At 32.0% G+C, this 25456-nt stretch overlaps 1 protein-coding gene across 2 annotated transcripts in view; it reads right to left on the bottom strand.

Annotated features, from left to right (window-relative positions):
• Positions 1-25456, bottom strand: part of LOC127700307 (ammonium transporter Rh type A-like) — a 45542-nt gene that overhangs the window by 14546 nt on the left and 5540 nt on the right. For both annotated transcript variants that reach the window (XM_052203720.1, XM_052203719.1), the window contains exons 2-6: positions 22923-23106; positions 20740-20890; positions 18149-18293; positions 17650-17813; positions 2026-2163 (exon numbers count right to left, since the gene is read on the bottom strand). In XM_052203720.1, coding sequence (XP_052059680.1) covers positions 2026-2163; positions 17650-17813; positions 18149-18293; positions 20740-20890; positions 22923-23106 — 782 coding nt within the window. The remainder of the gene's footprint in view (positions 1-2025; positions 2164-17649; positions 17814-18148; positions 18294-20739; positions 20891-22922; positions 23107-25456) is intronic.

Here is a 25456-nt window from a genome sequence, read left to right on the forward strand (position 1 = left end):
ATGAAATTTCAAAAAATCGAAGACCTAACAATGAGATAAGATAAACTGGATTTTTTAATACCACCAGAAAGGTAAATCTATGTAGAATTCGGTCGTATGTGTTAATAAGAATTCAGATGATTAATAAAAATAATATGAAGACTTAATGAAGGGTACCCATTTATTTTCCCATTACTTTCTATGTTAATCGAACATCATTAAAAACATTGCACACCGGGTGTCGCTGATAAGGGTAATCGGCCATTAGTGTCCTTCATTCTTGGGTATGGGTTACGTTGAGTTATTGTTACGTTAATGCACTTCAATGTATACCTGGACTAGTAGTATGTATTAAGATACAACTTGAAAACTCTGCAATTCTACAATATTGCATACATTTTTTATGTACCATGGCAGCTTAAATACATCCAGTACTAGTATGTGGTTTTAGGAGTATGTTTTAGTCCGACGCATTTTTAGTGAAACTACTCTTGACAGCCATCACAAACGAGTGATGCAGCAATGTGCACGTCGGTTTTGAAGACTAAAGTAAAACAGTTCCACTCTGCAATATCCCTTTTTAAGTTATAGCCACTTTCAATGTCTGCCATGCTTCAGGTGAAAAATATTTTTTATAAATAAATGTTTATATTTTCGTCCAAAATTTTTGTTGGAGGTTGTTTTAATGTTGTCCTTTAATATCATTTCAGAAGAAGAATTAAGCAACAAAACTATAGTAGGTTAAAAGTTTAATAAATCTAACGTAACAATAACGCAACGTAACCGTAGAAACAAATGTGACTGTTACGTTCGTAATTAATCGGTTCCTTACCCAACAAATCATATCGGCAATTAGTGTCCAACGTAACAATAACTTTTTTTATTATTTCAACGTAATCGTAGCCAGTGCCAGAAAGATATTGTTGACTCATTCCATATGTATACTTATACGATACCGAATCTAAAATAAAGGGCGCATTTGTTGCGTCTAAAGTTGTTTCAGTTTCTGGTAGGCTTTGTAAACCTACTATTTGTTCTGTCAAACTTGTTCCAAATCTAGATCGCAACCAAACTGGTTTCACATTTGTTTCTTGAAAACTCCAGGAACAAGTGCCATAAACCTCCTCGTGTGGTTTAACAGTTCAACAAACCATTATCAGAACCCGAAACCAGTTTTAAACCTAACCATTCAAAATCCAAAATCCTAAACTAAAAACTAATTCGCCCTCAGTTTTGTCATTGCAGGATATGAATGATAGGATAAAAAATTTATATAGAAAGTGACTAGATATCAAGATGTTGCAGAAAGACAGCCAGACTTAAGGATAAACACCATTCTTAAAAAAAAAAAAATCTAAATCTGACTTACGGTCACATTTACAACTTTATTATTTGGTCTGTATCATAAAACAGTTGTTGATAACCTTTTATATAAATTTTGAAAAGAAATATTACCATAATGAGGAACATTCTGTTAAAATTTTGATATTTTGAATATCACTTATTTCATGAGGGTCTGGATGGGGTTTACAGAATAGAAAATAATGGGCCAAATGTCCAGAATAAATGGCGAAAAAAAATAAAGAATAGAGAAAAGTTGGGCCAAAATATAAAGAATAGAGAATAAGGTCAAACAATATAAAGACCATAAAGAATATATTTTAAATGTTTTTGTTTCTGAAAATACCTGATGAAGTTAAAATCAAACATAGAACGTAATACAAATAACTATAATTTTTACTCTCTGAATCATTGTTGGAGAAAAGCTTTTTCCACAATTAACTACTAATAACGGGTACTTTATTCGCAGTTTCAGAATCTAAAAGACTTTGGGTAATTTCATTGTTCGTACACCAACGTAAAAATAACGGCATGTCATTGGTTGAATTTCCATTGTATAGAACGTTCTTACCAAATCAACACGATTTGGTGTACGCTTTTGAAAATAATATCCAGAATGCATCAGATTTTGAAACGGCGAAATAACAGGTACTTTATTTTATACAATTGATTACAGCAAATTAGAAGTATTAAAAACAAACTTACGGTAATATACTTAAAACCGATGGTAGAAATGACAGCAGAAACTGCACCGAGAAGCATAGCTCCCCAGGGGTTAAGAGGCATATGTGCTGCAGTACCGACTGCCACTCCACCTGCTAGTGTGGCATTCTGTATGTGTACCTGGAAGAAAAATGACGAATTAGCATGTAGAACATATCTCATGTTAAACCATCGCTTTCAATGAAACAACTCTCCAGCAGGGACCAAATGACAGTTTGTCGTTCTGTTTTGAGAACCTACTTATATGATTAGAACACGAAGTGATGTGACAACAAGGACTAATAAATACATGTTCTGTGGTAACGACCCCAAAACATGACTTTCTGTAGAGTTAATATTTTTTACCTTCGTTGTCTTTCTTTGGCTACAAAGATATTATGAATTATGTGAATAAGGCATTTTTATTCTAATTAAAAGGCCCATGATGAGCAAAGAAATTTACTACAGTGATTTTTTGTGATTGAGAGACACAAACAATTATATTGAAAATCATATACAAATATATAATCACCTTATTCTATGATATATATGTTCATTAAGATGTTGATTCTAAAACAAGTATTTAGTGATAGCTGAATGTTATAACTGATAGATATAAGAAATATCTCAAACCAAGATACCTAAAGATAAAATTAAAAAAATCAGATATTGTATTACATAAATTTCGTTCAACGTACTTTCCTTCTCTAAAAATAGTTAACGTATATATGCTTTGGAAGTGAAAGAATTACTAAACTTAAGATATTTGACTATATAAAATTACATATACTGAAATTTAATATTAAATTTTATTGTTTTCGTAACACGTTTTTATCCTCTTTACTCGAACACTCATGTTTAGATAATTTAAAAAAGTAATGACTGTAACAAAAAGAACTATTCTAGAAAAAAACCGGTAGAGTACAGCAGAGACTATGTTACAATAAAAATTTGGGGAAAATTTGAGCGACTTTGATTCCTAGACAAAGAAAATGAAAAATCCTAGGGACAATGCAAGACCGAATAACCTGTGGAATGGCGAGGATAACCACATAATGAATTTTATTAAAACCATTGTATTGGGTTAGGTACGCTAAAAGATAGAGATATTATTTACAACCAATTGCCGAATATCTAGAGTGTATAATGAATGATTAAAATGTACTTTTAAGTGACGTCAATACAAAAATAAACACGTAAGTTGAACTATTTGGTGCAATACAATGAAGTAATGTCAATAGGTTGAGCATTTGCATTTCTAATCGAATCGAATTTCATGTGTTAGAATGCTTGGCTTTTGTTAAAGGTAAATACCACAGCTTGAATTTCATTCGGTTGTTTATATTTTCATTATCATAACAAAGCATAGAAACCGAATAAACATGTAAACAAATGTATGAAATATTATTTAAGTGCACACAACTCAGTTTTCACGGAAAAAAACTTCATCAAATGTGTTTAGAGACTAAAGTGTGAAAACAAAATACCGTACATGTTAAACAAGAAATGATATACCAAGATACCAAAGCGTGTATCGTTTATGTAACACAGTTTAAGTTTTGACACACCGATTAGTTTTGATAACTTTAGCTGAATGTGTCACTTAAAAAAACAGTGCTCGTACAAAACGCAAATCCCAAATTCGAATCCGATCAAATATTTCTAACGAAGTATATTTGTTGTAGCAATCTACGACATGCTTGGCCATGTCAAATTCTCATCTCATAACAGTAAAAAATCAAAATGTTCTGACACATGGTTTTGAGAAGTCTCAGTTTACAATGCCATAGGATCGTCAAATTCCATTTTTTATCGACTCGTCCGTCACATCATTGCAATGAACTAAGAAATTAGTAAATAGTTTTAACCATCATGCGTATGTTGATTTGTATTGACCCCTGTTTATTTCCTTCAATCAAAGCAGATTAATGGTCATTTATAAATCTTATAAAATGAATCTGTTTACATCACTTTCTACTAAAAGTTTACTATAATTTGATATAACATGAACTTCTGGACATTGTTTGGAATTGTATGGCAGGTGACGTACATGCAGAGGACAGTCTAAGCCTGTACATTCATTTTGGAATTCGTGGAATTTAATTGTGTCATCTTTTGTGTCATTTTATTTTTGAACTCTAGAACAAAGACAGTTTTGGTATTAACAAAATCTAAACGATCGACCAACACTAACAAGGTACATTTTGAATATACATGATAGTTTGAATATTCAGAAATAGGCTTAATAATATATCCATCTTAACTTATATTCAATACAAATGTCTTTAAGAATTCCTTGCCGTATTGAAGCCGTTTCAAGCTTACAACGTCCTTCGGTTTATTTTGTCTTCGTGTTGCTGTATCAACCATTGAGGTATACCCAGTATCTCCTTTTATTCATATTGGAAGTTTACCTAATTATTCTATTAACATCTTCTCGTAAAGCCATTAAATTGTGCTGTTGTAAAAAGAAGGAAGAATATACAAAGGAAAAAAATAAAACACAAGTCTAAGAAATATAAGACACCACCATTGCAAAAAGAAGAACGACGAAAAGACAATTAACAGCGAACAAATTACTTCACAGAAACGTACAGATTGTGAAGCATGTTTATAGATGATGAATATCTGTTGAAAAATTTGGCACCGAATGTCGTGCGCACCCTGAATGCTGGATAAATGGATAGGCGAATACAGGTTGGTCTCTTTCATGCCAAAAATTTCACTTCAATGATGACAATGTAACGCCATGAACATGTCAAAATTATTAAGTTTTTGGTAAAATTAAATATGAAAAACAGCCTTACCCCAAAAATGTTTTACCCACATCAACATCTTTGTATAGGACAATTTCGGGGTAAGGCTGCTGTACATTTCTAAATATATATGACAAGATCTCAAAATGATTCAGGTATTTTTTTTTTTTACAGTTTTTCCTTAAATACAAGAAATTAAAAGTAAAATACATAAGCCTTCGAATTTCTTATGACTATACAACATTCAAAAATATTACTTTGACTTGACTGTAAGTGTTGCTCTCCGCCTATTGCAACTTATTCAAAATTCTGACCAAATTGCAATTTGTTTTATAAATCCAAACTGTTCAACTGGTCAGAAATTTGAACAAACTGCTGAAGAAAACCAGTCAAGTCGTGAAAGTGCAAGGTGATCAAATAAAGCATACTTACAATCCTATAAGACTCTAATTCCACTTCAATGATATTATGAAAAATTAGTCTAACAATTTGTATAGAAATTTTATTGTAATTGTGATGCTAAAGGTGATAGGTAGTAATTTTGAATTGCTATAAGAATGTCCAAACTAAGCTTTCATACAATTTTTCTTTTGAAAAGTCTTCTATATTCATAAGAATCAGACATCATTTGAATTAAAACATCTTATATTCAGTAAAATATGCTGGAAATTACAATACGGTGTTAGGAAGTTTCCATGGGAGATAATCAATTTTTCTTTCGAAAAGTCTTCTATATTTAACAGAATAATGATTTTAGGTTATCTCCATGGAAACTTAATATTAACAACGTATTGTAATTTCACATATATTTTACTGAATATAAGATGTTTCAATTCAAATGATGTCTGATTCTTATGAATATAGAAGACTTTTTGAAAGAAAAATTGTATGAAAGCTTAGTTTGGACACTTTTATAGCAATTCAAAATTACTACCTTTCACCTTTAGCATCACAATTACAATAAAATTTCTATACAAATTGTTAGACTAATTTTTCATAATATCATTGAAGTGGAATTAAAGTCTTATAGGATTGTAAGTATGCCTTATTTTATCACCTTGCACTTTCACGACTTGACTGTTGATTTCTACAGCAGTTTGTTCAAATATCTGACCAGTTGAACAGTTTGGTTTTATAAAACAAATTGTAATTTGGTCAGAATTTTGAATAAATTGCTATAGGTGGAGAGCAACACTAACAGTCAAGTCACAGTAATACTAATATGAGGTGCTTCGAAAGGGTAAACAATATCTCTCCTCGTGATCAAGATTGGTTGATTGATTGATTGATTGTTGGTTGCTTTACGTTCAGTGACAAATATTTCAAGCATGTTCACGACGATAGTGATCAAGAAGATATTTGGATTCGATTAAGGTCTTATTCGGCAAATGGGAAAATATTTCTGTGATCAGCTTTTAAACTTTCACCTGATAACGATCTACGAATTCGTGATAATCGATGTAAATTATTTTAGATATATTTGAATTTTCAAAATTATTTGATTTAAATATTATATTTGTAGATGGAGGATATGTGTGTTGGTGTAAAGAGATAGAAATCTATACACATTTGAGAAAGATGAATCATTCATTCACGTTTCTTTCTTTTTTTTACTGCAAGATATAGAATTACAGTCTTTTTGTCGTTCATTTAACATGTCCAACGTAGAAAATGGACCGGGTACCAAACGGGACGCGGTCTAGATGTAAATACGAAAGCTGATATCTTCTTTTTATTCTCTCTCTATTGTATGAATCTATGGGAAGGATTAAAAAGCACATTTTGTAACAGATCAGTACTATCTTGTTATGATATATATTTCATACTTGTTGAATAACAACTCCATTTTCATTCAAGGCCAATACCTTGGAAAACTCAGTCAGAATGAGAAATTCGGTGCAGAAAAATGCATTTTAATTTATGATTGAACAACCAATCTTAGTTGATGTGTCATTTTGTCTTTTACTATTAAAATAGTGTATAGTAGCAAATTGTTTATTCAATAAATGCAATTTTAATAAGTTGTAGCTTTAAGCCTTATCTATTTCTTATTCTCATTATATCTTAACGCGGTTGAAAACATACTCTTATATGTTTTTTCCGTCAAACAACCGATTCTTATACATCATTGGTGAAGGTAAATCCAGAAAAGCGCATCCTCGAGAGCGCATCGCACGCATGAAATTTATAACGTGTCGTTTTCATTAATTTCAAGGCTACCCAGTGTTTGTCAACGTCATAAAAAAATCTCCATTCCTGGGCTCTCGGTCACAAAACTTTACTCAGAACTCGGAGTACAAAATTTGTGCTCGAAACACTAAATCCATGATTTTGATTGGTTGATTTCTGAGTCTGAGTACGAAAATCGTGCTCGAAAGTTTTATGACCGCAAGGCCTGGTCATTTTATCTCTTACAATGCAATTTAATACTGATAATAACAATTACAAACTAGCAATATTCCAACATTTTAAAACCGTTTACTAGTAGTAATTAGTATTTGGATGATACTGATTTCTTATGCAAATTTACTGGTGAAAAAAAACTTCTGAAATTTGTGACCAGCCATGGTTTGTTTAGACAGGTTTTAAATGGGTATATTGCATATATCTATCAATTATTCACTGAAAGAAAATACCATGCCAAGTTATTTTGACAGATTTGTTGAAATAAAAGTGGACCGTTTTGTATTTCGGCAAACAAATATTCGTTTTGATTTACAAACGCATTAATTTATCTTAAAGTACAAATGTATCTTATAAATGCACTTGAGTAATTCCAACAGACTAAAAAAAAACTAGTGTAGGTAGGCTCTTATATGGTTGTGTTATTTTTGTGTCCAGTATTTTATCAGCTAAAAATGGTGCAATTTGATAAAAAAAAAACATTGAATAAATCCATTATCAACTTTACGTCTCTTTTTTTCGATAAACGTGTTTCTGGCTTAACTAATACAGTTATTCATTTTTGATTTGACTTTGACAGTGTCATGGTAAATGTATCTCTCAAATATACAATGAGAAGCATAACATTTACAAAATGAAATCTAATTTATATATAATAATAAATTTTATTTTATTATTGTGTCACATACTGATTGAACATTATACAATGACATAATAAAAATATACATTAAAACAATCAGTACCCAGCCATAAGATTGGCTTATGAGACACATATCTACAAAACATTTCACATTTAAATATATGTAAATATAACATTTCCTAAAATTTGTTTTTTGTACAATTTCAAAAAGATTTATCATTTAAATATCTTATTCGGAATTACTACGATTCGAAAATAAAAATCAGATTAAATCTAGAACAAATTAGAGACTTCGTGATAGAAATCATTGATGAAAAGACTGGAAGATTTGTCTTTATAATTTCAATTCATGTATCTATGTAAGTGTTTAAATGAAAGTTTCAAGGATTTATGACTCGGAACATCAATTATAAACACGATTTAGATATATTTTTATATGATAATAAAGTCCGATTTTTGCATAATTTATGTGCGTACAGTCTCAGGGTAACACATTTCAAATGATTTTTTTCCTATTTTCTAATTGCCTTGATATCTGCAAAAGGAACTATTTTAGTATGTAAATGATAACTCTAATGAAAAATCACAGCTTCTTTATTATTCTATGTATCTTTTTTTCTACAAACTGAATTCAACCGTTTCTCGCTATGAATATGGAACTATTCAATGTGATTTTATAAGCACAAAGCACCATAAAAATTGAACAAAGCACGTTTGTTGCATAACAGCAAAGAGAAAAAAAAAATAGTGGATACCCTTTTATCATGTCTATGCTGTTACCAACAAATTTATTAATTACAACAATGTTATACTTGTAAAAAGTGCAATTACGCGTTGGAAACCAAAATCACACTAGAAAAACATTATCACTACATCAAAGGGAGTAGTAATTTCACAACAGCGTTCATAAATGAAAACAATTGTCTATCCCGTTACTAAAGTTACTATGGTTACAGTAACCGGATGGACAATATTTTACTGCAACGTCTTTAAAGGGGCATTAACTACGAGATATAAAAAACAATTAAAGTGTGATATTTTTTTGGTTCAATCATTAATGAAACTGAAATAGTGGAAGAATAATTCGCTTTAAGCAGCCACTTTAGTTCAGTTTTGTCAAAATAAGCTAAGAAACATCGCTGATGAATTATTCACTTGCAAGTGAATAACTCGACCTCATTGAATCCGTATTCATGTGACCTTCAGTTTAACCCATTAGCTAGAGATTGGTTACGCATGTATTAGTCGTGTTCAGCCATTAAAAGGAAAAGGATGTCAAAATTGAAAGTGAAACAAAGGTTAACCATTTCTTTGACTGATTCGATCCACAAAAGAAGCATTCTTATACAGGTAAAAACGATGATTAACTTATTATTTTTTTACGTATAACATAGAATCAAAAAGACCTAGAAAAATCCAATTGCACGTGGTCGCTATCTATTTATATTTATGTGTATGTTTATATCGGGTTATGTGACCGTCGGCAGTCTTCGGAGGTCATCTCGATGGTTAATTAGATGGCGTCTAGACTAAAATGCACACGAAATGTTGATTTATATTATCGATTCCATGCAATTTTAATTGTTTATTTAAGACTCAATGTAATTTGGATATACGTTTTAGTATGTTATAAATCAAATATGAGAATTTGAGTCAAATCGGTGAGCATGAATTTGACAGCTAATGCCCCTTTAAAAAGTATATAATAAAAATAATTTTACACATAATGGAATTTTTGGTTGCTTGAACTCATTTATAGGTTACAACGTCTTAATCTTTGCAATTTAGCTTACACAAAATGCAATTCTGTTATTGGTAACAGGATAGACAAAAAGGGTAACAGGATAGAAATTAGTATAAAAATATAAGAAGATGTGGTATGAGTGCCAATGAAACAACTCTCCATCCAAGTCACAATTTGTAAAAGTAAACCATTATTGGTCAAAGTACGGCCTTCAACACGGAGCCTTGGCTCACACCGAACAGCAAGCTATAAAGGGCCCAAAAAATGACTAGTGTAAAACCATTCAAACAGGAAAACCAACGATCTAATCTATATAAAAAACGAGAAACGAGAATCACTTATGAACCACATCAACAAACGACAACCACTGAACATCAGGTTCCTGACTTAGGACAGGTGCAAACAAATGCAGCGGATTTGAACGTTTTATCTGGCGCCAACCTTCACCCTAACCTGAGACAGTGGTGTAACAATACGACATAAAAGGACACACTATAAAACATTAATGGAAAAAAAGGCTCAGCTAATCCAAAGTATGAATACTAACAGATTTTAGACAAAAGTTAGACCATGAAAACCAAATTACCAAATAGTTAAATTATAAACCACAGAAAAATATATCAAAGCCAAAACCGGTATGAAATAATTTTGCCAAACAACTGGTCACTTATGGACCATGCACTCAAAAAGAGCTTGTTGAGAAGGATCTTTAACGTGCAGGTACTCCCTGAACACGGGACCTTGGATTTAACGTCGCCATCCGACGGACATGGTGATAAATCGTTAACGTATGTTCCTGTTACCCCAAAATAAAAAGACAAAAGTAAACTCAGGCGGAAACCCAGTTGAAATTAAACAAAAGACATGGAACTCTTTGTTAGAGAAGGTAAAAAAAGACCAAGTTGGTAAATTTGAATTATTTACATCTGTTTCTATGGGCTTTAAAAGTTTAATGAATATGTCTAATTTAAGATTTTATGCGTCTTATGTATGTCTTTTTACTTAAATTATAGTATGGAGCTTCGAGATACTTGTAAACTTTTAAATTATAGACAAATTTTCACAAAACAAACGATTTTGGTAGGTGCAAATTCATATGGATCTTTTTTGTGCATAAGCATAATTTCCGCCGAAAAAAAAATCCAAAGAAAGATAATAGATTGATATTTTTAGAACATCAATTTATATCTCTGCCCCCGGTGACAGTTTTTTGGTGAAAAATCCCCAAAATGGGCAATAATTTCATCGAAAAGAGAAAGTCCAGTACACCTTTTCATGTTCGGGCGTGTTTGAGTCGACTATTCTGTCTTCTGGAAAACGTATAAAAGAAAAATATTTAATACATCATCTCGCTTCAGATTCTATTATTTTTATATATTAAGGCTTGAGGTTGATATAATAACATTAAAAATTTACAGTACTAAAAAATAAAATATATGGGTCAAGTGAAATACCTTTCTAATGAGTCATAACAACAGAGTAGGTTTGTTCGAATAACAAATTTTTACTAAAAGTACTTGACGACAGACTTTTCAAGTGGATCTTAAAAATGCATAACTTCAAAAAAATTCAATTTGTTTTCGGTTATATAGGGTAATTAATCTTCAACCTTTGAAAATTTTTAGTCTGCCCTCCCAGGAAATATTAAATTAGAATTTTTTTAAATATTTTTGAACTTTCGAAAATTCCCCCTGACAACCGATCAGACAATCGTTTTAAGTTGATCAAATGCATAAAAGTACATTGAATGATGCTCAATAGCTAGTAGATACATTTGTCTTTTAAAACACAACTGGCATATAAGGATCATAATGATGCTATGTGGATAAATTTATCGGTTTTCAATTAGAGAAAAAAATGCTGAACATTATGTATTGCTATCTTAGACATACGTTGCTGTTGATTATTTTTACAACGTTTGAAAACCAATTTTTAGAGGCATTTTTCAGTACAACATGAAACATTGACAAATAATCTATCATTACACAAAATGAAAATATATAGAATTTTTATTCTTGAAAACCATCTTATTGGTCATACAATTTTTTTATCGCAATCTTTTATAAATAACTCAAAATCTCTTTTGAACATGGTAACTGGAAAGACGAAATATTGCACCACCTATCAAAAAATGTTTCAATATATTTTTGTATGACATTATCAAGATTGCATGTTTCTATATGTTGTTTCATAGGCATTGTTTGTTTTGATTTGCTTATGAAGAGGGTGGTTTAAATTAGTAGCTTTAATTTTGCCATTTCACAATTCGACATTTTATTTTTAAGTGACCCATATATTTAAATGTTTCTTTGAGGAATGATGAAGTGCCAACACAAATTTGGTGTAGCACTTTTCATGCAGTTTTCAGTAGATAACATGAGCTTATATCAAAAATGATGGGATGTGGTATGATTGCAACCAACAGATACCAAGGCAAAGGACGAGGATGTTAACAACTACAGGTCACCGTACAGCCTCCAACAAAGAGAAAAATCCATACCGCATATATTGAGAGAACAAAGGTTCCGGCATGATGAAATGTGAACCAATAAAAAAGAAAAAAACAATCGCCTGATTTATGCAAACAAAACACGCTTTGTTTAAAATTTTCAGAAAAGTAATATACATTGTTGACAAACGTATAAAGTATAAAGTACTATAAAAATAACTAATATCAGAGTAAGAAGATGTGGTATGATTGCCAATGAGACGAGTATACACAAGAGACAAAATAAAAACTTTTATACCAAAACCTCAAAAATCTTTTATCCACATTAGAAGTTTTAAAATATCTCTATTTACAAAATTAAATTACAAAAGTGTCAGAAGAAAATGAAAACAACACCTTATCAATTGCATGCGTCCGAAGCGCTTTTCTGGATTTACCTTCACCAGGAACGCTCAAAGATGAATATTTGAAAGCCAAGGATGTATAAGAACGTTTCCCTTATTTAATAATGCAAACTTTAACTATGACATGCTTCCAATTGACATCTTTGTTTAGGACAGTATGGATACAAACATCAAATATTAAAGATACCTGTACTCAAAAGAATATCATTTCAAAAGTATTTAATGTGGGTGCCAGTATCAAAGTAAAAACAATGTGACAGCCGACAATATAAGGAATAGCTATGCTGTTCTGACATATTTCAGGGTTATCATTACATTTGATAATTCTAAATTTAAATTTAGAATTCATTTACTTAAATGATAGTCTTATTATTGCGTTATCAAATTTTCATCCTATACTTGTTTTTCTAAACAAACAAATAATTAGATCATTCTGATCATTATTGTGAAATATTTTGTTATTATACGAACTTCAAAGTAGGATTATTTACCAGTATCATGTTGATAAACTTTTAAATAGTAAACTAATTGATTTTATCATGATATAATGGATGATGCTTCAACCTAAACCATTGGACTTACATCAAAATACAACACTGATCCTATATAGTGTAATATGATAATAACAACTCAAGGCCAATCCGACATGGGGGTCTTTTGAAATTTTATGAATATAAATGTCTTAATCATCTATTTTTGAAAGCTATTAACATACCAGAAAAAGAGTCGTATACCTGTCATAGTTGAAAAAACCAATAAATCTAAGTACAGAAAATGTAAATCAGATAGTAAATATGAAAAAAAATCCAAACTTGTATGAGATAAGAATTATTAACAGATTAACAGCCACATGCTATATATGGTGTAAGATTTTTGAATTTCCATAATATGAAAAGTCAGGGAAAGTCGTTATCTTCAACAGACCTTATTTAATCATATGACAGTCTTATACGACTTTTCTGTAATCAGGAAATGTTTATATCATACCAACCATGGTGTGTTACAATTCAAGGTACAAATCAAAGAAAAAAGGAAAATCAAAACAGCCTGTTTTATAGATATTTTCTTATTGAAAATGACAATAACACATGTTTCACTGTCGTTATTAACACCAACATTTGTAAGAAGTGATTATCTTGTTGTTTAATTAATTTTTTTTTTTTGTTATGTTGTTTTCTGTTTTTCTTCGACTAATGAATTTTGTTTTCCTCCTTCGAATCTTCTTCGTCAGAACTGTAAATCAAAAGAGCTACAACGCCTTCGACTTTCTAAACGAACAGATATAACACAAACGTCGAACGACCCTATTTGCTTGATACAGGTATAAAAACCATTGGTAGACCTTGTATATATATATATATATATATATATATATTCGAGAGTCTATCCTAAATTGAGGTAAATTACATGGCCTTCCAAATACTGTTTCGATTCCTAACATCACTGAAGAGACATTAATTGTCGAAATCCGGATATGGTGTACAATAATCTTTGCACCTTTGTTTGCGGTATACCATCTTTGCCGCAAGTTTATTGTTTTCTGTTTGGTATTAAATTTTTAATTAAGATCCATTTATTACACCTTGTGATCCGTTTATTTGGCAATCGCGAATGGCAGTCAGCAGGGTTTAAGAACATTTGTTGTTCGACCTGTTAGTCAAATGCGTTTTGTTAAAATATACTTTTTCACTTTTTTGGTCTTTTGGAAAATGTTGTTTGTGCTGTATTTAGACCCCTCTAACAAGAAATTTGTTTTTGCATGCACACGTATAAAAATTGCGGTTTTTATCCAACGCAATCATAGGTTTGAACGTTGTTTTCAATTTAGACTTATTTATATTTTTTCGTTTGGGCTTGTATTATATTTGCCTTCGGGTTTATATGATCCGTTCATCCTAATTTGACTCCTCAAAATTCGAGAGTCTATCCTAAATTGAGGTAAATTACATGGCCTTCCAAATACTGTTTCGATTCCTAACATCACTGAAGAGACATTAATTGTCGAAATCTGGATATGGTGTACAAAAATTTTTGCACCTTTGTTTGCGGTATACCATCTTTGCCGCAAGTTTATTGTTTTCTGTTTGGTATTAAATTTTTAATTAAGATCCATTTATTACACCTTGTGATCCGTTTATTTGGCAATCGCGAATGGCAGTCAGCAGGGTTTAAGAACATTTGTTGTTCGACCTGTTAGTCAAATGCGTTTTGTTAAAATATACTTTTTCACTTTTTTGGTCTTTTGGAAAATGTTGTTTGTGCTGTATTTAGACCCCTCTAACAAGAAATTTGTTTTTGCATGCACACATATAAAAATTGCGGTTTTTATCCAACGCAATCATAGGTTTGAACGTTGTTTTCAATTTAAACTTATTTATATTTTTTCGTTTGGGCTTGTATTATATTTGCCTTCGGGTTTATATGATCCGTTCATCCTAATTTGACTCCTCAAAATTCGAGAGTCTATCCTAAATTGAGGTAAATTACATGGCCTTCCAAATACTGTTTCGATTCCTAACATCACTGAAGAGACATTAATTGTCGAAATCCGGATATGGTGTACAAAAATCTATGCACCTTTGTTTGCGGTATACCATCTTTGCCGCAAGTTTATTGTTTTCTGTTTGGTATTAAATTTTTAATTAAGATCCATTTATTACACCTTGTGATCCGTTTATTTGGCAATCGCGAATGGCAGTCAGCAGGGTTTAAGAACATTTGTTGTTCGACCTGTTAGTCAAATGCGTTTTGTTAAAATATACTTTATCACTTTTTTGGTCTTTTGGAAAATGTTGTTTGTGCTGTATTTAGACCCCTCTAACAAGAAATTTGTTTTTGCATGCACACGTATAAAAATTGCGGTGCATGCAAAACAATTTTCTTGTTAGAGGGATCTTAATTTCTAACAAGAAAATTGTTTTGCATGCACACGTATAAAAATTGCGGTTTTTATCCAACGCAATCATAGGTTTGAACGTTGTTTTCAATTTAGACTTATTTATATTTTTTCGTTTGGGCTTGTATTATATTTGCCTTCGGGTTTATATGATCCGTTCTTCCTATTTCGACTCTTCAAAATTCAAGAGTCTATCCCAAATTGAGGTAAATTATATGGCCTTCCAAATACCGTTTCGATTCCTAACATCACTGAAGAGACATTAATTGTCGAAATCCGGATATGGTGTACAAAAACCTTTGCACCTTTTGTTTGCGGTATATCATCTTTTCCGCAAGTTTATTGTGTTCTGTTTAGTATTAAATTTAAAATTAAGATCCATTTATTACATCGGTGATCCGTTTATTTGGCAATCGCCAATGGCAGTCAGCAGGGTTTAAGAACATTTGTTGTTCGACCTGTTAGTCAAATGCGTTTTGTTAAAATATACTTTTTCACTATTTTGGTCTTTTGGAAAAGGTTGTATGTGCTGTATTTAGACCCCTCTAACAAGAAAATTGTTCTGCATGCACACGTATAAAAATTGCGGTTTTTATCCAACGCAATCATAGGTTTGAACGTTGTTTTCAATTTAGACTTATTTATATTTTTTCGTTTGGGCTTGTATTATATTTGCCTTCGGGTTTATATGATCCGTTCTTCCTATTTCGACTCTTCAAAATTCCAGAGTCAATCCCAAATTGAGGTAAATTATATGGCCTTCCAAATACCGTTTCGATTCCTAACATCACTGAAGAGACATTAATTGTCGAAATCCGGATATGGTGTACAAAAACCTTTGCACCATTGGTTTGCGGTATATCATCTTTTCCGCAAGTTTATTGTTTTCTGTTTAGTATTAAATTTAAGATCCATTTATTACATCGGTGATCCGTTTATTTGGCAATCGCCAATGGCAGTCAGCAGGGTTTAAGAACATTTGTTGTTCGACCTGTTAGTCAAATGCGTTTTATATATATATATATATAAGTTGAGTATGTCATGAACTATCTAAAGGTTATGGACCTGTAATCATATACATCATCACACAAAAAATCGGTCAAAACGGTAATGTAGTTTTACGATATTGTGTAGATAGGGTAGAATTTCAGTAGCAGTTCGGTCATATTACTTTTTGTGTAAAATTTTGTCCTTTATAAACTTGACATTTATAACATTTTTTACGATTTTAAAAGAAAACAAATACTTAAAATATACAGTTGTAATGTTATCCATTGCTGTAAACTTTTTTTAATTAGGTGTTATACGTCACTTAATTTGTCATCAAAAATAGAATGGTGATGGGTCAATGAAATAGTAACACAACGATAGCAAGTGGAAACTATCGGAACTCGTATCAGTATTGTCCAAAGCTTTGGTATTTAGTGCTGTTTGTCCTTTTCGGTCATGTAGTGCACTATGGATGTTTGATATTTTGATTTTTCTTCTACTTTAGTCGCTTCGAAACCTCTCTCGTAGTAATGATTTATAAGAAAATGTAGTTTGCAGTATTGTTTAGCAAAGTATAGGAACATAGATTATTATTCGTTGCAAGATGATGGTACTACAGTCACGGTGGTATCTCCTTTTGTTCGTGCATCTTCCTTTGGACAAAGTTAAATAAAACATATGGAGTTACCAAGTACATAATCTTCACAGCAAGGAAGAGCTGTTGCAATGCATGGTTAAGTTATAGACTTTGTTGACTTACCTTCAGTTACAACCTTTGAAAGAGGAGGTGGGATTATGACAACACAAGAAAGAGGAGGTCGGGAAACATTAAAAATCATCTCCTTACCTACTTTTGGCCAAAAAAAACTCATTTCAACACCGAATAGGAAGCTCTAAATAATCCTTAGTCTTAAAATTTTTAATGCATTAAACACGGACTTACAAAGATCTGCCAAGAACACCACAATAAATAAGTAACAAAAAACATTAAAATATGGCATAAGACAACCACTGACGAAGGTTTTGACTTGCCACATGCTATGTATAATGGGGGAAGGGGGAGGTTAAGCTATGTTCTTTCAGGTCTCAACGATTCCTCTTTTAACATCGATCAGTACGCTAACAAAAGGTACATGCTGGAACAAACAATAAAACCAGGTACGAATTTAAAGGGGCGAAACTTAAACACTCCTAAATACGGGAAAACAATATTGGCAATAACTTGCTTTCCAGGGTTTCATCCGTTGGGATGAGGGCTTACATCAAATTCTAGACACTCCCATTAATCAGTACAGACGAAAAGTTCATCTTTTTATAATTTGGAAGATTTTTCAAGACTACATACCATATCAAATTTTCCTTTTTCATCGATTAAGGCAGACACTACAAATGTTACGAGTGTACAGGCAGTTAATGAAAGATAGGTATTAATGACAGCTCGGTGTTGTTCGTCGCCTGTAACGCCTCCACCATTAAAACTCGGCCAATATAACCACAGAAACACGGTACCTGTAAAATAAGAAACTATCTAAATGGTAAGGAGAAAAAAAACAGGCGGAAAATACCAAGGGGATTTGATAACATTATATGTCCTGCACTATAGATTTCATTGAATTTTTAGCAGATATATTTTGATTTCACAGAATTGAACGTGTGTGTTTTTTAAGGTCCTTATGTTTATTTACAGCTCCCGGTATTTTTTTTTTTTTTAAACTTTTGCTTTCCCACTTCGCCTCCTTGATAATGGTATGTCTTGAAATACGAAAAAAAAAAACACCCGCAGTAATTTATCTATAATTCAAATAAACAAATTAATGCGGACTTTTCATGGAAAATGAACTTACCAATCATTGACAATAAATCTGAATGATACACTGTGCTTTCCCCTGGATTATCCTCACTTTTATCGTTGTATAGAACCCTCGCTACGGCCAGCCCAAAATAAGCACCAAAAGCGTGAATAAACATAGACTCTCCAACATCAGCAACCTATAAATACATAATTGAAAGGGGTGACTCGAGAATACAGAAGCTTCTATTTTAAGAGGAAAATGAAATGTCGAAGTCCATTGGACAAGTCGATGCCGAGTCAAACACTAAAAGACTATTATACAATTATAAAAAAAGACGAATACAAAAATTTGGACACTACTAACTATGGGATATTTATAAGGACTCGTGACAATTATTGAATGTGTAAGAATGTATTATTTGTGTTAACATTTTGGTATATCATAATTATAAAAAATTTTGAATTTCGTTTGGAAAATCATGCACACATATTCCTAAGTTTTAAAATGTCCTTGTGGTATCTTTCGCCTCTCTTTTTTGATAGTAATTACATGTTTTATCATATAAAAGAGATGCATTTGCAATGAGACAACAACCCAACGACACAAACTAAACAAAAGGCATCTATAGGGGTTAATCTAAGTCTTATATGTCAACATTAATTTAACAGAGACCATCAAAGATCTGCCATCAATACCAAATTATTTCCAGAATGAAAATAAAACGTTATGTAACGAAGGATATCCCCACTATTGCTTCACAAATAGACAATAGTATACTATAGTCACGAAAACTATGCAATGATCCACTGAACTAATCATATACTCAAGGGACAATAAAGTCTTTCGCGAGTTTGAATTCAACTAATACATGTCTATCGATAATCTTGAGTAATAACTTCTCGTAAATTTAAATTGGTGTTGTTATCCTTTTCATAACAAGATGTACTATCAAAATTACGATTTTTAAAATCCGCCCTTTTGACCTTTGACCACAGTTGTCAAAAATCACTTTAGCACTCTATACGACATGCCTTAATCAAAGGGTATTATATTTATCTTCAAAATAAGACCAAAATTAGCCGTCAGGTATTTCGGTCCATTAAATTTACCTTACGTGTCACCGTACTATTAGTATTGTTTGCATTTTTATCGTGTAAATTTGCGTTTCTATTTTGATTTACTTATAGCAAGTTGTTTATATACCATGTTCCATGTATAACAATTATATAAATAAAATAACACATAGCTGAGAGGGTGATAGAGCAGATTGTTTCCCCGAGAAAACATTGTCAACTGAGGCGAATATGTGTTATTTAATTTATTATACTGAATGTTCTGTTATTACTGTCGATTAAATTTCAAATTCAAAGCTGGGACTATTATACTAACTGTTAGTATAATAGTCCCAGTTCAAAGTAATAAACTATGACGTCTTGTACATAACAACAATCCGTATTTAATAAAGCGCACACTTGATCAAGCGTCTCCGTGAAGGGTAATAGAGTATTTGCCATAGGATAGAGTCGTATTTAATAAAGCGCACACTTGATAAAGCGTCTCCATGAAGGGTTATAGAGTAAATTAACACCCTCGTATTAGCCAATCAAAATATGGCATTTTAACGTGAAGTATAATAAAAAACAAATGTTTCATTTGCATATATTATTATTACGATGGAATGGTTCGTTTGAATCTTGCCATCCCAAATGAACATAGTCAGAGGTCAGTCTGATTAAAATCTAACCTCTCACTTGCCATCGTTTATTTATATGTCTTCCATGCGAAAATCACAAAATGGAAGTGTTGAAATGCTGGATACTAATCTCACAGGCGACATATCACAAAACTGGAGCGCTGAGAGGTTTGATTTTAATCTCTCACGCGACATATCAGAAAAACGGGAGCACTGAGAGGTTTAATTTTAATCTCCCACGCGACATATCAGAAAACTGGAGCGCAGAGAGGTTTGATTTTAATCTCCCACGCGACATATCAGAAAACAGGAGCGCAGAGAGGTTTGATCTTAACCAGACTGGTCAGTAGTTGTTGTATATCATATTCTAATATTTTTCGTTACTTGGAGATTTCAGTTTTGATGGTAGATCTTTGATTGTTTCTATTAAATTTATTAACAAATCTTATAGACTCGGAATAATTGATATATTGTCTATTGCGGAAGACTTTGTGTTGCCTCTTGATGTCATTCTTTTCGTCGGAATGCTATCCCATTGACGTATACAACAAACTACTTTATATATAGTGTGTGTTATTGATTCAGAATGATGAAATTAGCTGAGTTAATTACAATATAAACATAAGAAGATGTGATAAGAATATCAATAAGACAACTCATTCAGAGACCATATGGCGTAGAAGTTAGCAACAATAGGTCACCGCACGGCCTTCAACAATGAGCAAAATCCAAACCGCCTTGTCTCTAACAAAGACCCTAGCTATAGAATATAAGGGCACACACCACAATTACGGGAACACATTATACTGCATCCACACAGCACGAGCAACAAACCCTGCATTCTATGTAAAAATAAAAGAAGTGGTATGATGTGGTATGATACAAGGCTTTCAAGTTTTCCTAATGTACTAACAAATTTAATTTAACCTTATAGTATAGATATACATACATGTAACATTTCAAGTCCTATATGTTCATTAACTTGTGATAAAACAACCTCTATAATTGCCATAACCAGTAGTTGTATTGGCCCTGTCTTTCCTAACACTGCTCCAAATGATATTAACACTGTAGCAGCAGCAAAGTCTGCGGTCAGCATACTGTAGGTCAAGTGAAAGATATATTATAATAAATCTATATCAAATGTTATTGGAAAAACACAAAAATGCAAGAAAATGGAACTGTTCTTCAGTTATTGCCAAATGTCGTTATGACATAATAGCTATAATGCTGGTATTTGTAGACTGGTCATCATATCTTGGATATATAAAAAACATATTTTGTTTCTCAACTTCGTACTTTATTTGACCTTTTTAACTCTTTTTTTTATTTGAGCGTCACTGGTGAATCTTTTGCAGACGAAACCCGCGCCTGGCGTACAAAATTTTAATTCTGCATGGTATCTATTTATGATGAGTTTATTCATACTATGAATTAAGCCGTTTTAACTCGTGAATAATCTGTACAAAACAAAGAACATACTTTTTCACGATTACATGTTAAGTATTATGAACAATTAGATGAATGATCATCGTCCAATGGCAAATATTACATCGAGGTTCAGACCTATAATATGTCAATGAGATATGTACATACCCGGCTTTGTACTATACCAAAACACTTAGCCGGATGTTTTGATGTAATAGCTCATGAAGTTACAGTCCGTAAGAAGACATGTCGACCTACCAGCACACAATAATCTGACTTTAAGTCAATCAATGCTCGTATCCCCGAATGCCGCGTACTTTGTAGAGAAACAGCAAATACCAATTCTAAAGTATTTGGTTTGATCCGGGCGGGGCGGTAATTGATCCAACGACTCGCACTCTCGAAACCCGTATACTACCATGATACTACAACGGCGCTTATGGACAAATTAGAATAATACATATGATCAGTATTACAAGAAGAGGTGATTCAATAAAAAGACAAAGAAAAAGAAATTAAGGTCAAAAGTAAAAATACAAGATACCAAAGCAGAATATGCAAATTTCAAAAATGTTGGTCTTGTCAATGGTGCTCGCATTCATAAATGTCAAGAAGTGAAGCATAACAAATACAACACAACACCAGAAAGCAACCACCAAAATATCCAATATGTACATCAGGAGGATAGTCTTAGAATTTCCCAAACACTTAAAAAGGAACCACCAAAAATATCTTTGGAATCAATGTACACCAGGAAGATAGTCTTAAAATTTCACAACATCAGAAAGCAACCACCAAAGATATCTAAGAAATCAATGTACATCAGGAGGATAGTCATAGATTTTAACAACACCAGAAAGCAACCACCAAAAATTATCTAAGGAATCAATGTACATCAGGAGATTAGTCTTAGAATTTCACAACACCAGAAAGCAACCACCAAAAATATCTAAGAATTCAATGTACACCAGGACGATAGCCTTACTTTTTAACGACACCAGAAGGCAAACACCAAAAATATTTAAGGAATCAATGTACATCAGGAGGTTAGTCTCAGAATTTAACAACACCAGAAAACAAACAGTAAAACCAGCTAAGGAACACATGTACTTCATGAGGATAGTCTAAACATTTCACAAATATCTTTTTGTCGACTGACAATTTTTTTAAATAGAACATTAAACAAGTATTCATACCAGTACAAACGCACTGGTGATCGGTCTTGTGGTATCCTCATGGACTTAAAGTCCACAAAAAGCTGCAGCATCGTAGCAGTGGTAGTAATAGGAAACGTAAAGTAGCCGAAGCAAATTTTATGCTTCATGACCGCATTTTGCAAATATGTTTTTTGTGAAACACGCGGAATTTGCAGCCTTGAAAACGCTTTCCTGGTTTCAAAGCCGATCGTTAGGAAAGCCAAATCATATTCATACATGGACATTTTACATAAATATAATCTTACAAAGAATATCGAAAGCCGTCTTATGTCCTTTTATGCACCAGACAGTGAGAATTTTAGTTGTTTGTAATAATCACAAATTTATTAAATGAGAATATAGCAAAATGCATATAATAATTATGACTATAGATTAGACACTCGATATGGGGCTAATACACGTTGCCTTGGGTAATGAAAAGATAAAAGTGTTTACTTTTAACAAACTAATAATTTGTAGCAACCTAAATTAATGAAACGTTACTTACTCTGAAACACTAATGGTAAATTTACTTCCATGTTCTGCCAGCAGTCCTCGGATGATAATGGCCCACTGGATTACAAACGCTCCTATCAAAAGGTTCACACTGACAGCCGAGTAGCCATATCGTTTAAGGAAGGTCATCAAAAATCCAAAGCCAACAAATATCATCACATGGACATCTTGGAACACTGGTGATCAAAATATTATAAGATTAGTGGGTTTATATATATATATATATATATATATGTTATCGTGTACGTTAGAACAATTACATTATTTGAAAAAATGTAGCATCGAAATAAAGTAGGATCGTCTTAGCCCTTTGTCGGAAGAACTTGTAGACGGATAGAAACTGCAAGTAAAATATTTTGTATATTTTTGTAAAGAGTTCCGGATTTCAACTGCAGGATCAATTGGTCTATATATTACAGTCGCTTTCTGAATTCAATGATTAGCTACTAATATTAATTGGTAACATTTGAGTCCCGGTCATTATTATATTGAAGGCAATAGAATTGCAAATAAATTGGTATAAAGTGGCAAACGAAGTAAGACAATTGAACAGCAATTTAAATATCCGTACAAGCAAAACAACTGAAAATTTTCTCAAGACAGAGAAATGGAAAATGACAGAGCAAAATCTAAAAGATATTTTTTTCAATTACCAGAAAATGCACAGCTGAAAATCAGAAAAAGAAACCACCCAAAAATACCCTTTCGACACCCAAAAACTACAAGCTAGAGAACAAGGCATTTATTTATATGTGAATGAATCGGTAATGATTGATGATTTTAATGAAACATAAAAAAGCGGAAATGTAACTTAGATCATTAACTGTGCAAAATTCATCGAAGAAAGAGACAGATTGAACTCATCCCTATATTTCGTTATTAGCAGTTTGAAAATACAGCATCAAAGACATGCTGGAAAAAAAATCCTTGGGGAAATTTTTTTTTTAAAACTGTCTCATATACTTTTTTCTCAGTAAAATAGTTTTGTAAATAAGGATATTGATTATAGTGACTCTAAAAAGACCCGGTGAAAAACATTACTTGAAATCTTCAGTAATATCATTTGTGAAATGTCGAAAGTATGTAGGAACATATAGACTTTGACTGTCCATGACGTTAAAATACTAAATCCCTTGGATGTGTTTTAGTTGATTTTAGTCTCTGATGCATGATTTTTTATTATTAATTGTTGTTTGGCTTTTAACCAGCTTTCAGTAACTGCGAGTACTCTCAAATCGTACTTTCGTGTTAATTTGACCTGTTGTTACAATTTGTAATGTATTTTTGTTAATTTAATGTTTACTTATTTGAAGTGTTATATCTAGTCTCACTATTTTTAATATATATACCACCTTTGATAAGTGTTTAGTATGACGATAAATTTTCATTTTTGTTCTCGTACTAGGAACAACAAAATTATTCATTTTGTAAAAATTATTTCCGTAGTCCATGTATACATTACAACTAAATTATTTGTATTTACCTGTGTACGTTATTTTATTTGGTGGCATTTTGTCCACGGTTATAGTTGTCTTTTTGATATTGTTTTACATCTAATCCCCTTCTTTTATTAATTTTGTATTTACATTGTGTCATAGATCAAATTTATTCGTACCGTACAGTCGGCTATAAAAGGCCCGACATAAAAATATGAAACAATTCAATTGAGAAAACTAACGGCCTAATTTATAACAAAACAATTACAGAAAAAAAAATATGACAGACATGAACCAACGACAATCACTGAACTACAGGCCCCTGAGTTGGGACAGGCACATATAGAATGTGGCGCTAGTTCGCTGCAACACTGAGAGAATTAAATTTGTATTGTATGACATTTTGATCATCATGTCACGTGTAAATAATTGTATTCAAAATATAAAGAAAGAAAGGAATCGTGTTCTGTAATCCGCCATCGTATATGTGTTTTTATTCCTTTTTGAAGTGGTCTGTCGGTGAAGATTACTAAAGCAGAACAATGTTAGTGATTCACATGTACTGCAGTTTATGTTTTCAGAACAATATTAGTGATTCACATGTACTGCAGGTTATATTTTCCAGAACAATGTTAGTGATTCACATGTACTGCAGTTTATATTTTTCAGAACAATGTTAGTGATTCACATGTACTGCAGTTTATATTTTTCAGAACAATGTTATTGATACACATGTACTGCAGTTTATATTTTTCAGAACAATGTTAGTGATTCACATGTACTGCAGTTTATATTTTTCAGAACAATGTTAGTGATTCACATGTACTGCAGTTTATATTTTCTCAGAACAATGTTAGTGATTCACATGTACTGCAGTTTATATTTTTCAGAACAATGTTAGTGATTCGCATGTACTGCAGTTTATATTTTTCAGAACAATGTTAGTGATTCACATGTACTGCAGTTTATATTTTTCAAAACAATGTTAGTGATTTACATGTACTGCAGTTTATATTTTTCAGAACAATGTTAGTGATTCACATGTACTGCAGTTTATATTTTCTCAGCACTTTACAGTGGATTTGTTTAC

Source organism: Mytilus californianus, unplaced genomic scaffold (assembly GCF_021869535.1).
Source record: "Mytilus californianus isolate M0D057914Y unplaced genomic scaffold, xbMytCali1.0.p SCAF_5, whole genome shotgun sequence".
NCBI classification, from domain to species: Eukaryota; Metazoa; Mollusca; class Bivalvia; order Mytilida; family Mytilidae; genus Mytilus; species Mytilus californianus.